The sequence below is a fragment of the Atheta coriaria genome, unplaced genomic scaffold, assembly GCF_025399875.1.
Source record: "Atheta coriaria isolate IRGN ID8LTWV9N9 unplaced genomic scaffold, Caltech_Dcor_3.1 hic_scaffold_5_pilon, whole genome shotgun sequence".
Classification (NCBI taxonomy): Eukaryota; Metazoa; Arthropoda; class Insecta; order Coleoptera; family Staphylinidae; genus Dalotia; species Dalotia coriaria.
Window position 1 is genome coordinate 1,969,415 of NW_027045447.1, and position 14,931 is coordinate 1,984,345.

Genomic DNA, 14,931 nt, shown 5'->3' on the forward strand with positions numbered 1-14,931 from the left:
AAAGGTTTAGGACACACATTGACCTACAAACAAAGTGGAAACAATTTAAACAGTTTGAAATTGTCCTGAAATGTTTAATTACAACAAATTATATTTGCACAAAGCAAATAAGCAGTAAAAATAAACACATTTTCAATAAAATGAATAAAAACGTGTAATTTTTGTTGTTAACGCTTGAAATTATTACATAACTATGAATAAATACGTAAATATTGTGGTAAAAACTTTTTCGTTTTGTCGATGGAAACATGCAAAAATAAACAAAATATATCTCCCAATGTCCTCGTATTTCATATAAATATTGATTTATGAACTTACCGATGTTCGCTACGTATCATATAACTTATTAAGACAGTTCTCCGAAGCGTGTTTGCAGAAACCGCACGAATAAAAGAAAGAAGTGAAATAAATCAAAAGCGCTTCGGTCGGCAATTAATGGTGCTATTCTGAGCAGCACCCGAAGTGCCGTACTGTCGAACGAACACAGATTGCAATTCTGAGTGCCCAACGGAGGTCTTTTGGAGGGTTCGGGTCGCCTCAATTTTTCGAGCAGCTTGAGTGTGCCGATAGCCTTCGTAACATGTTGTACGCATGCGCTGCTCTCTTGGCGCGGGTGAAACTGCCTTACCGCAGCTCTTCGTTCTCACCCACAACCGCACTCGGTCGTCTGCTGTCTCAGTCTGCCTATTCATCGAAATTGGTAAGTGGAATATTTTGCCGAGCCGTGTGCTCAGCAGATGTGAAAAAAGATGAAGATGACAAAGAATTGCACGCATCGAGTGTATCTGTATTTTTCAAATGCAAAATTCCACGTTTTCAAGCAAAAATTTCAAATTAAAAAAAAAAACTCCTAAAAACAATAAATTTTAGATAAATATTTTGTCAATTTTTCACAAGTATTTGCGGATAATGAGCCAAATACGTAGCATATAAGAGATTATTTATATTTTTTGATTGTGTTTCTTCAAAGGTAATTTAAAAATCAAAACAATGAACAATAACAACTTTTGATTGCGACTTTTCAAACGTCAGTATTGAACCGAAATAGAAATAATAAGTATTAACACATATTTGTTGCATATTTGAATAATTGAAGAACCCATACATTTGAAACTCGCGCGCTTTCTGTCAAATTTTAGGGTGCAGCGGGATTGACTTTAGGTAAAGATATAGATGCGCGCTCAGAATACCACTTAAGGCCGATCCATAACTTCGCCGTACGAAGCGTCTTGGAGCTTTCGTACGTTCGTTTGTTAAGTGGTGAACACAGAATCGCACCATAAGCCGGAAATTGAATTTAATCAACCGAAGCGTTTCACCACTTTACACCTCGCACTTCGCGCCGCGCACCCCGTTTCTTTCAAGCACTTCAAGCTGCTAAGCGTAAAGGAATTAATAAATCACCGCCGTGAATGAAAAAGAAAGACTTGAAGTGATTTTATTTAATATTTATTTACGTTTGAAAATATTTGTAAAATCTGGGTTTTATAAAATTTTACAATTCATAGGAGAATAAAAGATAAATTGCAGGTAGTGTCGTGTTTTTGTTACAAGAAATATAAACTCGAACAAAATATCTAACTGATTGTATGTCTGTCAAACGATTGTGATTGGAAGTGTCAAATGTAGTTCAGTTTAATACGAAAAAGTGCATGCAAGCGCCATCTTACGTCAAAATCTAGAGTTATACGTAAGTATGGTGCGCTATCTCCACTTAACGCAGTGTTTTTTCCCGAAACTTCGTGCACACAACAAAACAATATTTAATGCTAAAATAAGCATTGTAGCGACATCTATGCGCAAATTTAAGTGATACACACTCTCAGGTCCAACAAACAACTCTTTTTAATTCAGATAAATCATAATAACACACTCAATCTTAAAAACTTGACTTTTAAACGCTCACAACTTAAATATTAACTTATTTCTTGACGCGTTTGCTACGTTTGACGCCCGTCGTCCTTTGTGGTCGCACAAAACGTTACGCAAAGGTCCCCAATAACACAATAACACAAGCAAAGTGATTCTAATTCGTCGACTAAACGGAGGTAGACATCCACGCACCCAGGGTAACGCTAATAGTATGGTAATAGCGTTCAGTGCCTCAAGTTTCAACCCCACATCAGTCTTAATACAACATTATTTACCGTATTACTATGCTTTTAGTTTTAATCCGGCCGGTACACCAGACACAGAATCTCAGTCTACTGTCGGATCCCAGACTGCGGTTAATGATTGACCTAACTAAATATTTGAGGCCAGGACAATATCTCAATAAATGCGCATTGTTGCTTTTGCTTTATATTAAGGCATAAAGGTGAAAGCACAGACATTCCGGTTGCAGGAGGATTTCGGATTTGGAAAATTTAGTGCTTGCGTTATGAAGATAGCTGGGTCGCGGCCTGGGTTTATGGGTCTGACCTCTTTTAATGCCAACAATTTATGCTCATCTGCGTGCTGCGTTTGGAAGGTGCTTTCGGTGGCTGGGATCATTAAGTTCTTATCAAAACGCCCGCCGCGCAAATTACTGCATTAACGTTGTAAACCACTGTGGAAAACTGTAAAACGCCCGTGATTTGTATCCTCATTTGCTTCACACATATTAAACTTTTAAATCTATAATATAAAAATGAATCGCAAAATGTGTTGGTAAGCGCATAACTCAACAACGCCTAAACCGATTTGGCCAATTCTTTTTTTTAAATGTTCGTTAAAGTCCAAGGATGGTTTTTACGTCGAGAAAAATTTGAACAATTACCGGGAAAACCCTAAAGATAGCCCTTTTCTATAGAATAAAAGTTGGCATTGAGATACAATCATAGTTATAGTTAAATAGTTGAATCCGAGATGGCGCGCTGAAGTACATTATCAGCAATTCTTTATATAATTAATTTCTTTAAATAAAATTGCGAATCTTATTGATAGAATTAACTTATACTATGCCTAGAACAAGAGTAAAAACGAATTACATTTATATTAAACACTACCGGGACGACGTCGCTAGTTAAAGTCTAAAAATCATTCACAGTAATGAATTTATTGACAAGCACAGTAATTCATCAGGCACATTTCATGGACTGCATTTATTTCTCGACGCAAACGAAAAGAAAATGAATTCGCCTAGTCTAAATATGTCTATATATTTAAACAATAATTCATTCCCATGCTAACATCATCATAATATAAAGTCGCTTGCTGCTCGTTTACAATACAAATTCTACGAATACATTTGTACTTAAAATATGGTCCATTTTCAACGCGATCGTAATCTCACTCAATCTGTCGTGTTTCGCTAATCAGAGTCTGATTGCGCTAGTAATAACGGCACGCTATCCGCCGGTTTGTCGAGTGAATCGTGTCCTGAAACAACTCATTGCATGTAGGTAAGTACCGGCGAGCAATTCAGGTGAGTGAGCAAAGAGACAGAGACGCAAGCAGTGTGCCGAAGATGACACGACACGTTTGCGAAAATGTGTGCCGTGTCGTCAATGCATGCAAGTACAAATCAAATTGTTACATAGAATGCTGCTAGTGCTAGAAAGTTAATATACAAAGCAACAAAAATCGATATCCACTAATGCTAAACCAAAACCACCAATCAACCAAAAGTAATAATAAGTCATCAAATCGTCAATATTAACAAACACGTGGTAGTTTTCTTTCATTTTTCACTCACTTGGCACACAAAGTACATTTAGCAAAAACGAACTTTATGCCTAGTTTATAAAACACTGTGATGTACCTATGTAACATTACACATTTAATAAATATACATCGGGGCGTGTTATTAATGGTTAAACATTCGAGCGGTTTGTTTGGCAACACCTCTACTTATTTGATAAGATATCCGCATCAATTCTGACCAAAATTTCAGCTGGTTATGTGAACATGAACTTAATTCAATTCAATTATCCCGAATGATACACAATAATAGAGCAAGAAATCAAAGCTAAACAATTATTAAATACTATATGCCTTCGAATTATATTCGTATTACTTCTGACTTAATGATATTTGCATAGTAACCATCCTACTTAGATTACAAACTAAAAAACAATCATAAGTGTGTTGCACCATTTTACATAATTACAGAACCTTGCTTTTAAAATCGATGCATCGTGTCCTTATGCATGTATAAAACACCTAATCGATAGTGGCAATAGTTTTTTTTTGTTTAGTTTTTTTTTTGTTGATGCTTCAAAGTGAAATACTATTACTTAGTGATTTTTGCTACGTCCCCGCGTTTTCATACTTCGCGACGGATTGTTCGTACCATTTTTCTCCGAGCCGGTGGCGCTGGTTTGCACGTGCACGTTGTGGGGACGTGGTCCACCCGGGTATGGTATCCGGAAGAGTTCCACGTTGAGGTACTGACAAATCTCGTAACAGATTTGATAGCAGTAGCGCAGCATGTCGATTGTTACGTAAATCTATCAAAAACCATTAGAAATTAAGTTTTTAACAATAAAAACAAGAAAATAATTATTTACCAAACATATCCACAGTACGTAGTATTCGGGAATGAAAGTGTTAAAGTACTGATTGAGGAATAACATTGCAGGACCAAGCAGGGACCAATCCATGTAATCCATTTCAGATTTAGTCATATGCGCCACCTAAATATTAACAATTTTATAATAAAATCAAATTTTATTGTGTTGTACAACTTACCACTAAACGATTCGTAATTTTCACAGCAACAAAACCAAACGCCAAGATATACAGTGAAGGATTCGCTTCGTAGACCATTTCGGTACTTTTTCTGTAAATGATGAAGGCTGGCACCAACACGGTGGAGAATGGAATGATCGGCGACAAAACACTCGTGCCCTAAACAATATCCAGATTAAAACAAGCCGAAAATAACTTAAATTGCAAATATTAGCAGATTAGTTGTTAGCAAAAGTGTAGTAGGGTGACAAAACGTGCAGCACAAGCATGCAATTACGTACCTAACATACCCCATACCCATATCATTCCATAAAGCAACATATTTTTATTCTTGATCATGAAAGCTAGTAGATGCAAACAACGAAAACAAACAGGTTGATAGTGGAGCATTGCGTTACGCTGGATATATACATCGCCTACATTTAAGACACACACACGCACAAAATCAAAATCAAAACCAATCTAATCGAGTCAAAACCGCATCTATGAACGTTTATTTCTCGCTAATATATATTTAGAGTCTGTTCTAGTCGGTCAACTGTACGAGTTTGCAAGTAAAGTGCGTTTATTTAAAGAACTTTATTTGATTGTTTTGTGCTACTCGTGATGATGATTCTTACAGCCACCGTGGATCCGTTCTTGCCTACTCCTCCGGCGAGCACGACCTTCGCGGTGGCGTAGGCGAGCTTCAACGAGACTAAGCACGCGACGTACACGAAGACGAGACGCAGTGTCACCTCAACGCCTGGAATCTGCCGATCAAAGCAACCCCCAACCCAGAACACACAAGCAAAAAGGCCAAAATGGTTAAAAATATCTCATCGCTGACTTTCGAACTACCACGTCAACTGCCACGGAAGCATATGAATAATGATTTTGTTTTAATTTTGCGATTGAAACAGAATGTATATTGTAAGCGAAGATTATTCCATTATTGAATGTCTTACTGCTACAGTGGAGCCGTTTTTGCCACAGCCGGGAACGCGCACAATTTGCATGACAGTTAGTAACATGTTGCGCAAGATATTCATCGTCGAGAAAATGACAATGAGATCCAAGAAACGCACGCTCATAAAATCGAACACCTAGAATAACAGAAACAAATTTCGTGCGTGTAAATATCTTTCGGTCAGAGCTCCAATATTCAACCTGGTTGGATATAAAAATATCTATAGAAAACAAAAACAATGAAAATCAAATTATCCATATCAATGCAAATGATGACTAACGTAATGATTTCAATCCCACGCGCTAATTAAATCCACTCAAGTCCGCCAAGCTTTTAATTAATCTCGTCGATACATTCAATCGAATTCGTTTGACCCCACTCTGTCGGTGTTGTAACGTAGGAAAGAAAGAATATATTATGTTATGAACCAAGTTGCATGCGCAAAGCGAGCGGTTTTTTTAGAAACGAAAAAACAGAAGTAAACGACCTCGGCGGTTTCTCGTGCAAGATTAAATCAGCCACCAAATTTAGGGGGAGCAATATTTGTCAGTCGGAGAGATTAGATATCACAGTCCATAGTATTGTAGTTGTTGTTGTTGGGGGTGTTGTATGTGGAAGAAGGGACTTACAGCAACCGTTGATCCGTTCTTGCCGATGCCGCCGGTTATAATCACGGTTAGCATGTTGTAAAGCGACCAGAGGCCGCACGCGAACGTCGAGCATGGAATTCCGTACCATAGCTCTACAGTGCCGTTAAAGAACTAAAGGAAAACAATATATTATCACATAATCACATCATATTTGCATCAATTGCCATCAAAACGCCGTAAATGCTAGAGATAAAGAAATAGGCACACAAAATGTATATAACCGGTAATGAATTTCGTGTTATCAGCGTTGACTTACCACAGTCGTCCAAATATTTGGCCCGAAAATCGCTGATATCATATGAATACCGATGATGGTAAACTGCGCTTCGGTGACGTCCACCTTGCCGAATCGCAGCGTGCCTGATACATATGTTTGCCAATGCGCGCAGTAAAACAATGTCATCGCACAAAAACACTAAAAATTACAACAAAATCAAACATAAACGCTTTGTTTTTATTAAATATTGCTATATTTACTTGGAAAAACATCCATTCTGAATGATGTCCTAACTGCACAGCGATACAAGCAGAAAGGGCGACGAATACAGTCGAAAGGGAATCACACCCATGGTCAAACAATTCTCCTAGTGGATTGGCACTGCCAGTGCGTCGGGCTTGCTTCCCGTCCATGGCGTCCAATGTTTGATAAATAAATAGACCGAGGCCACATAACGCACATGCCCATCGTGGTGGTTCGGCTCTTGCATCCGGGGAATACCTGCAAACACAATTATCAATTTTAGTTATCTTTAATTAAAGTGCGGTACAAAAGTTGTTCGTAAAGTAATGGAAACTGAAGTTGAAAGTCAATAATGACTCAGCACTTTTCAATGTTTATCTCGAGTTATTGCGATGTTTGCGTCTGTTACGTTCGTTTTCATAACATGTTCCGACAAATGCTACTTAAGTAATTCGTTTTTATGCTGGAGGTAAAATAATTGTTAATAATTTCGAATAAAATTAGGAAGTTTGTTGAAATTAATATAAATTACTCGAAATTTGAGTTTTTATAAGTATTATGGATAAAATATTGTGAAATAAGCGTTTTTTAGGGTAAAGTTATTAAAAATTGTGTTTTTTACAACTTGTTTTCATTATATCAGTATTATCTACTCAAAAACTCATTTAAAAGTATAATCTGGACATGAATCTAGACCAAATACTTTGTTTTTTTGCTTTTTTTGACACTTAAATTAGTATAATTAAGATGAAAAATGTTTTTCATCACCAATAAACCATAAATTTAAAAATTTGGTTGAAAAAAAGCATATAACACTTGAATTTCTTGTTATTTTGAGTTCTGACAAGCAAAATATTTCAATAAAAACATTTTCCAGGCAAAATCTTAAAAATCATGGTTTTTACAAATTGCTTTTATTTTTTTCAGTTTTATCTAATCATAAACTCATCAAAAAGTATAATTCGAACATGAATCGAGACCAAATATTTTATTTTTCGCCTCTTTTGACATTTAAACAAGATTAACAAACATGAAAAGTGGTTTTCTTCACTAATAAACCATAAATTTAAAAAGTTGGTTGTAAAAAGCATAAAACACTTGAAATTCTTCATATTTTAAGTTCTCATAAACAAAATATTGAAATAAAAGACATTTTTCAGGCAAATTCTTAAAAAATCAAGTTTTTTACAACTTATTCATTTTTTTCAGTATTATCTCATAAACTCATCTAAAAGTATAATCCAAACATGAATCAAAGCAAAATATGGTGTTTTATGCTTTTTTGCAACTAAAACTAGTTTAACTTCAATGAAAATTGTTTTACTTACCAAACTAGTATCAAAGTAGTCAGTATATTAACTAATAAACCTACTACAGTAATCAAATTTGGCGCCAGCCAGAGCGGTGTCCTTGCCACAAGCCATGTCCACCATGGTTGCAGGACAGGATCACAAAGGCTTGCACTGGTGCAGGAATACTTGTGATCCCCAAGCCTTTTTAATTGACTATCAGTCAGCAACCGTTGCTTGTACAGTTTCATCATGAGTCATTCAATTCAGCAATATGCCAAGTACTAAACTATCCAAAATACAATCACTTTCAGTGTGAAATAGTTGCGGTGTCACACAGACCTTCAGTTTATCACCTTGTTAGGAATATGTGCATTAAATTAGAATTTTTTACTCTAACTTTTCATCACTACAGGTATAACATGTTCGTCGTGCACGTTTTCGTTGCAAAGAGAGATCGTAGTGGGTATTTGTCGTTTATTAGTTAGGTTGTTGTGTCATCCAGTTTGCACACTATTTTGCACTGCTTCCAACTTTAACTTGAACTCTGCAGGTGCGAATTGCGCATCATCATGACTGGTGATCACCGATATTCCTGGGCGCCCGGCTAAAGGTGAAGTTGTGTGTTGTTCACCATCGGAGTGCGCGAATTTACGAACGGTGTCGCGACTAGTTGAAGAGTTTTACCACATTGACAACACGTCGTCACGTCGTCGCGAGCATGTGGTGCGAAATGGTGTGATCGGTTTTGGACGAGTGTGGGATGCGTGGACGAGTACACTGCCGAAGTGCGTAACCTGCGTAACCATAAACGTGAAACTGACAGATACAGCTTTACCTTTACTCATGTAGATGGCGCTAGTAGTTTTACAGCAGGAATAGACTACGTATATATGCAACCATCACAATAAACATGTTTTAAGACAAAATAAGCACATATTACCAAAGAAAATATTATACAACATATAAAAATCAATTATAATAACAGAATATTACTTTTTATATTTGTTGCACTAGTTATTAATTAATTTTAAAGATTTAGTACTCATGTCAAGATGTACTACGCATGCGCGAGTTTGTCGGCATGTATTATTTCCTGTCCAAGGTCGCGCAATGTAAGATGGTGGCGCGTTGCACCGCGATTGTTTACATCAAATCGCTTCGTTTACATTTTGTTTTCAACCGCTTTACACATCCGCGCAGTGATAAATAAACCACAAACCCAAATGATAACACGCATCCGCGATTACTGCCATGTGATTCACGCTCTTTCTCCGTAAAAAACTTGTTACAATCGGAGTGTTCGTAATGTGGATGCTCATCATATCTCCTAAATCCTAACACAAATGTCCATCCACGATCTATCCAGACTCGCCCGCTATCAGTATTACTTCCTGCTCGTAATTTTAATCGCAACATGTGTGCCATACATACGACGTAAGTAGTAAATATATCCCATGTAAATAATATTTTTTCGTGATTCTTTTGTTTTTATTATGAAACCTAACCTGTAATTATTTGTTTATTGCAGCGGTGCGATCACAAATCGCCGGTCCACTACTTTTATATTCAACCGGTTTCGATATAAGAATAACGAACACCACTAAGACAACCGCCAAGAATAGACCGATTTTATCATTAATTAAAAACGTTAAAGAGGGATCAGCATTTCATTATCACTATAAGCAATCAAAGATATGCTGGTTTGATAAGCCCATGGAGGCAATCAAGTGTGCCTCATTCAATGAGACTGCTATCACTGACCAGATTGAGGTGATCACCAATCAGGTGGATTCCCTGGATGGGATGGCCTGTGATTGGCTCACAAACAAATTATACTGGACTGATATAGATTTGAACAAAATTGAGGTGGTTTCAATGGTGGATCATCATAGGAAAGTTTTATTTTGGAAGGATTTGGATCAACCCAGGGCCATTGCATTGGATCCACTCAGAGGGTAAGTGTTTATATTTACTTATTTTATATTATTGACCAAAATTGTCAAAAAGTGTACGGCAACCATTTTGGAATTATATCTTACATTGTGTATATTGGGTTGCATAACTTTCAGGTTATTATTCTGGACTGATTGGGGTGACGTTGCAAAAATCGAACGCGCCAGTCTCAATGGTGATCCATCCACACGTGAAGTCATCGTTGACCAGAACATTTTCTGGCCTAATGGTCTCACCCTCGACTACGATAGACAACAATTATACTGGGTCGATGGACGTTTACTATGCCTTAAATGCGTCGGATACGACGGAAGTAAAGTCGAGACTGTCCTCGAAAGTATTTCAAAATACCCCTACGCGTTAACTTTCTTCAACCATCGTCTATTTTGGACCGACTGGAAAGAATGGGGTATTTACGTCTACGATAATCACACGCGCAACAAACAGTCGAAATTCATACCCCTGGACACGGTTCCGATGGATATCCATGTCCTGGACGCACGTAGGCAACCATACAAGTCGACGCCATGCGAGGTGAACAATGGCGGTTGTTCACATCTATGCCTGTTATCATCTACCTCACCATATTATAGCTGTGCATGCCCAAGTGGGATTAAATTAATGGACGGATTTCAATGCGCTGACGCTCCGCAAGAACTACTTATTTTCGCGCGACGTACACAACTCGGTTTAGTTTATCTAGACTCACCGGATTACACTTACAAAGTTCTGAATTTAACGAGCATGAAACACGCTGTTGCAGTAGACTATGACCCTGTGGAAGGGTACGTCTATTGGACGGACACAAACTTCTCGAAATTACAACGCGCTAAACTCGATGGCAGCGAACAAACCGATTTCTGTCTTATGAAGTGGTAAGTTCGGATGGTATTGCAATAGATTGGATTGCGAGGAATATTTACTGGACAGATTCATCATTGGATCGCATAGAGGTCGCTACTTTAACTGGAAAGTTCAGGAAAGTGTTGATTTATGAAGGATTGATTAATCCTAGAGCGATTGCAGTCGCGCCTTATCATGGGTATTTATTCTGGACGGATTGGAGCGAAAAGTTTCCTAAAATTGAGCGTTCAACATTAGATGGTAATAATCGCATTGTATTGGTTTCGGAAAACTTGGGATGGGCGAATGGCCTTGCGCTGGATATGGACAAGGAGAGGATTTATTGGTGTGATGCCAAGAGTGATAAAATCGAGCATGCTAAGTTCGATGGAACTGACAGAATGGTACTGATTGATGATAATATCCCGCATACTTTCGGTTTGTCTATTTTGGGGATTATTTATACTGGACTGATTGGCAACGCAGGACTATTGCACGGGTTAATAAAGAAACCGGTGAGTTTTTCTAAATTTTTATTAATTTTAGACCAAAATTAAAATAAATATGTAATTATTTCTTTAGGTGGGAATCGTGAGCATATCCTCGAACAAATCCCCAACATAATGGGTCTGAAAGCAATAAAAGGCACGCGGTACGTCCCCGACAACCGCCCCCATCCATGCGCGTCCCATGAATGCGACCAGATCTGCCTTAACGTGCGTGGAAACCGCACATGCGTATGTCAATTCGGCTACGAATTGCAAGCCGATGGAAAAACGTGTCGAATTCCAGACGCGTATCTCCTCTACACTAAAAAAGACGGTATTTCTCGTGTAAGTATAGAGCAGGCGAATCGCACCGGTGAGCGTGAAATGTTTTTACCCATCGGAGGAATAAAAAACGCCAGCTCAATGGATCTGGATGTGAATGATATGCGGGTTTATTGGAGTGATATCCGCCAACGCATAATCATGCGTTCGTATATCAACGGTTCGGATCCACAGAAAGTGGTTGAATTAGGTTTGCAATCACCGACGAGTTTAGCTGTTGATTGGGTTGCCTTGAATGTATATTGGGCTGATCCAGCTCTGCATAGAATCGAAGTTTCTAGACTGGATGGATCTAGTAGGAGAGTATTACTCTGGCAGGCGAGTAATGTAGAACAACACTTTATTGTCTTGGATCCACAAGAGGGTTACATGTATTGGACTGAGTTGGCACCATTGGACGTACCTAATAATGTGATTAAAAAGGCGGCTATGGACGGAAGCAATCCGAAGAGTTTGATTGTACTTACAGGATTTCCCAGCGGGTTTGCAATTGACTACGAACGGAGACGACTGTTTTGGGTCATAGCCCGCCCGACAGCAGGAATATTCACTTCGGATTTAAATGGATTAAACAAAGCAACTCTAGTGGATGATTCCGAATTATATCGGCCTGTTGGATTGACAGTCTATCAAGATTATATCTACTGGACGGATATAATATCCTCGATGGATACGAAAGTAAGTAAGAATAAAACACCGCATGGACCTTTAGCTCAAGTCTTCCGCGCTAACAAGATAACAGGCGGTAACAAAACGAGCATTCAACAATTGTGGTCGTATCCCACCGATCTGCTCATCGTGTCGAACACGAAACGCAAAACCATCACCAATCAATGTGCCATAAACAACGGGACTGCTCACACTTGTGTCTTGCTCTGCCGGATAGCGATCCGAGTTATACATGCGCATGCCCAACGCATTACTCCCTACGGAATAACACCTGCGTCCCACCGAAGCGTTTCATGGTTTACAGTCACAAGAATCTTGCCGTGCGTCTTCTACCAGACACTTCAGAATGTCTCGAGGCGGTTTTACCCATTCAAGGGATGAAAATTGTGCGGGCTATTGACTTTGACCCGCATTTACAGTTTCTCTATTGGATTGAAGGTAAAGCCAGGTCTATTAAACGCGCGAAAACCATTGGTACGCATGTAAGTGTAGTCATCATGGGTCCTGCTCAAATAGACCCTTTTGATATCGTCATTGACGCATTGGGCAGACTGCTTTTTTGGTCCTGTCAGAACCAAAACGTGATTAATGTTACAAGAGTCGATAATAATTCAACTGTCGGGGTTGTTTCACGCGATGAAGGTGAGCGTCCACGATTGTTGGCGATACATTCAACGCGGCGGTTGTTATTCTACACGGAAATCAGTGATCCACCTAAAATTATCCGGCGGAATATGGATGGGTCCGGTAGGAAGGTAATCGTTCCGAAGGCGTCGAATGTTTTAGCGCTGGCGGTCGATGTTGAGAATGACCTTGTAGTCTGGGCCCAAGGGCGTGTGATACACAAGTGCAATATTGACGGCACTGGAAGGAAACTCCTGCTGAATGAAACTTCAGCGAACATTAATCAACTTACTGTATTGAATGGATGGTTGTATTATTTGGACAGTGATAGTCTGAAGCGTATTGAAATGATTGGAGGTAATACCAGTGCTGTTGTTGTGGAAATGGACGCGGATGTTTCCGATCTTATCGCTGTATACGAACCGGAGAAGAATCACTCCTGCGCGACGAAAAGATGTTCGCATATTTGTATTTTGAACGATGATGGTGAAGCGGAGTGTTCTTGTCCGTTGGATTTACAATTAATCGAAGATGAAATGCAGTGTGTGGTTAAACCTGACTGTGGCAGCGGCCATTTTACCTGCAATGTGCAACAGCCGAATAAAAAGGATTGTATACCGATTTCGTGGAAGTGTGACGGGCAGAAAGACTGCCCTGATGGTTCCGATGAAGAAGGATGTCCGGATGTATGCAAACCGCAGGAGTTTAAATGCGACAATGGCGAGTGCATTGATCGCAAACACCAGTGCGATAATGAGCCGCATTGTAAGGATAAATCCGACGAGACGAATTGCTGCAAATCGCCGCATGAGTTTCAATGCCGCGGCACGCAGGTTTGTATCATGCGGAATCTGCTCTGTGACGGAATCGATCACTGTGCGAATGGTGAAGACGAAATGGCGAGCGTGTGCAAATATGCACCGTATGCTTCCCCACATGCAAGCATGTCGAATATCTGGATCTTCTTGTCTGTGGTCGGCGTGATTATTATTTTCCTCGCAGCGTATTATTATATCAAAAGAGCGATGTTTTTGAATCAGGAAGCGGCGAATGTCGTGGATCATGCGCAGGATCCATTGAACCCCACGCAGGCGCAGGCGCAGATGAAGATACAAAAGATGCGCAATAAATGTAAGTTTTCCAATGAGATATTGACATTAATTTGTTTTAAATTACAAAATGGTGGTAGGTATACCGGATGTGGTGCACATGTCAATGCTAGCGGGTTCACAAGCGTGTAGTTATGACCGCGGACACATCACAGGAGCTTCCAGCAGCACCAATGGTTCTAGTCTGGTTTGTTATCCCAGAGAAACGTTGAATCCACCGCCGAGTCCGGCAACTACAGCGGCTAGCACGCGTGCGAATTCACCTACATCACGTTACAGACCTTATAAGCATTATAGGTATTTATTATGCGCATGCGCAGAATTTATTAGCGATTATTTTGTATTTTTCTGTATATCAGGTCCATTAACCAACCGCCTCCACCAACGCCATGTTCGACTGACATAAACGACGAGAGCGATTATAATTATTCAAGTCGTAGTCGCTACGATGACAGGCGGTACGACGGGCCGTTCCCACCGCCGCCGACGCCAAGATCTCATTGCAACAGCGAGAGGGAGAGTTGCCCGCCGTCGCCCGGCTCTCGGTCCTCGACGTATTTCAGCCCGCTGCCGCCTCCACCGTCACCGGTGGCGTCGCCCGGCTTGCACTATGACTCTTAGCTAATTGCATTTTTATTTTTATCGTAATAACGTTTATAACTAACTATTCTAGGTTTTGTTATGAAATCAAAATTTTCAAGTGCCTTTCATTTTTCGTTGTACATATCAAACATATTTTTACAAGATGATATTTTTGGATGAGATATTAATAACGTGCGTTATTGACAATATATAGCTATATATACAAATGAAAGAAGGGCTTACTCGGCGAAGATTTTCTCCCACTCCTTATATCCGGTCGATTTGCGCGCCGCCTGGTG

At 39.4% G+C, this 14,931-nt stretch overlaps 2 protein-coding genes across 6 annotated transcripts; one reads left to right on the forward strand and one right to left on the reverse strand.

The window, feature by feature from the left end:
- Positions 1-3,018: 3,018 nt before the first annotated feature.
- Positions 3,019-8,817, reverse strand: bbc (choline/ethanolaminephosphotransferase 1 bbc). 5 transcript variants are annotated; one of them, XM_065302361.1, is made up of 9 exons: positions 8,059-8,817; positions 6,748-6,988; positions 6,527-6,685; positions 6,250-6,381; positions 5,292-5,423; positions 4,672-4,830; positions 4,491-4,616; positions 4,274-4,430; positions 3,019-3,360 (listed from the first exon to the last, which is right to left on the reverse strand). In XM_065302361.1, the coding sequence occupies exons 1-9, from the start codon at positions 8,271-8,273 to the stop codon at positions 3,293-3,295; spliced, it is 1,389 nt and encodes a 462-aa protein (XP_065158433.1). In that variant the 5' UTR covers positions 8,274-8,817; the 3' UTR covers positions 3,019-3,292. The 5 variants fall into 5 exon arrangements, with proteins under 5 accessions (XP_065158433.1, XP_065158431.1, XP_065158430.1 ...); XM_065302359.1 differs by lacking the exons at positions 5,292-5,423; positions 6,250-6,381 and adding an exon at positions 5,619-5,756 and having other exon boundaries at positions 8,059-8,303; positions 8,362-8,816; XM_065302358.1 differs by lacking the exons at positions 5,292-5,423; positions 6,250-6,381 and adding an exon at positions 5,619-5,756 and having other exon boundaries at positions 8,059-8,308; positions 8,362-8,816.
- Positions 8,818-9,112: 295 nt separating this feature from the next.
- On the forward strand, positions 9,113-14,867 carry arr (low-density lipoprotein receptor-related protein 6). Its single transcript, XM_065302459.1, is given in 9 exon segments — positions 9,113-9,456; positions 9,551-9,977; positions 10,092-10,834; positions 10,837-11,268; positions 11,271-11,333; positions 11,401-12,498; positions 12,501-14,072; positions 14,131-14,347; positions 14,410-14,867. Coding segments are annotated over 9 exon segments (4,905 nt in total). The 5' UTR covers positions 9,113-9,365; the 3' UTR covers positions 14,672-14,867.
- The last annotated feature ends 64 nt before the right edge of the window (positions 14,868-14,931 follow it).

Excerpts from the sequence above, each read along its gene's own strand:
- bbc (XM_065302361.1), bottom strand. The coding sequence starts at position 8,273 with ATGATGAAACTGTACAAGCAACGGTTGCTGACTGATAGTCAATTAAAA. Across the intron at positions 4,831-5,291 it reads AGAACGGATCCACGGTGGCT|GGCACGAGTGTTTTGTCGCC; the intron begins GTAAGAATCATC and ends GATATTGTTTAG. Across the intron at positions 4,431-4,490 it reads ACGTACTGTGGATATGTTTG|ATTTACGTAACAATCGACAT; the intron begins GTAAATAATTAT and ends GGTTTTTGATAG.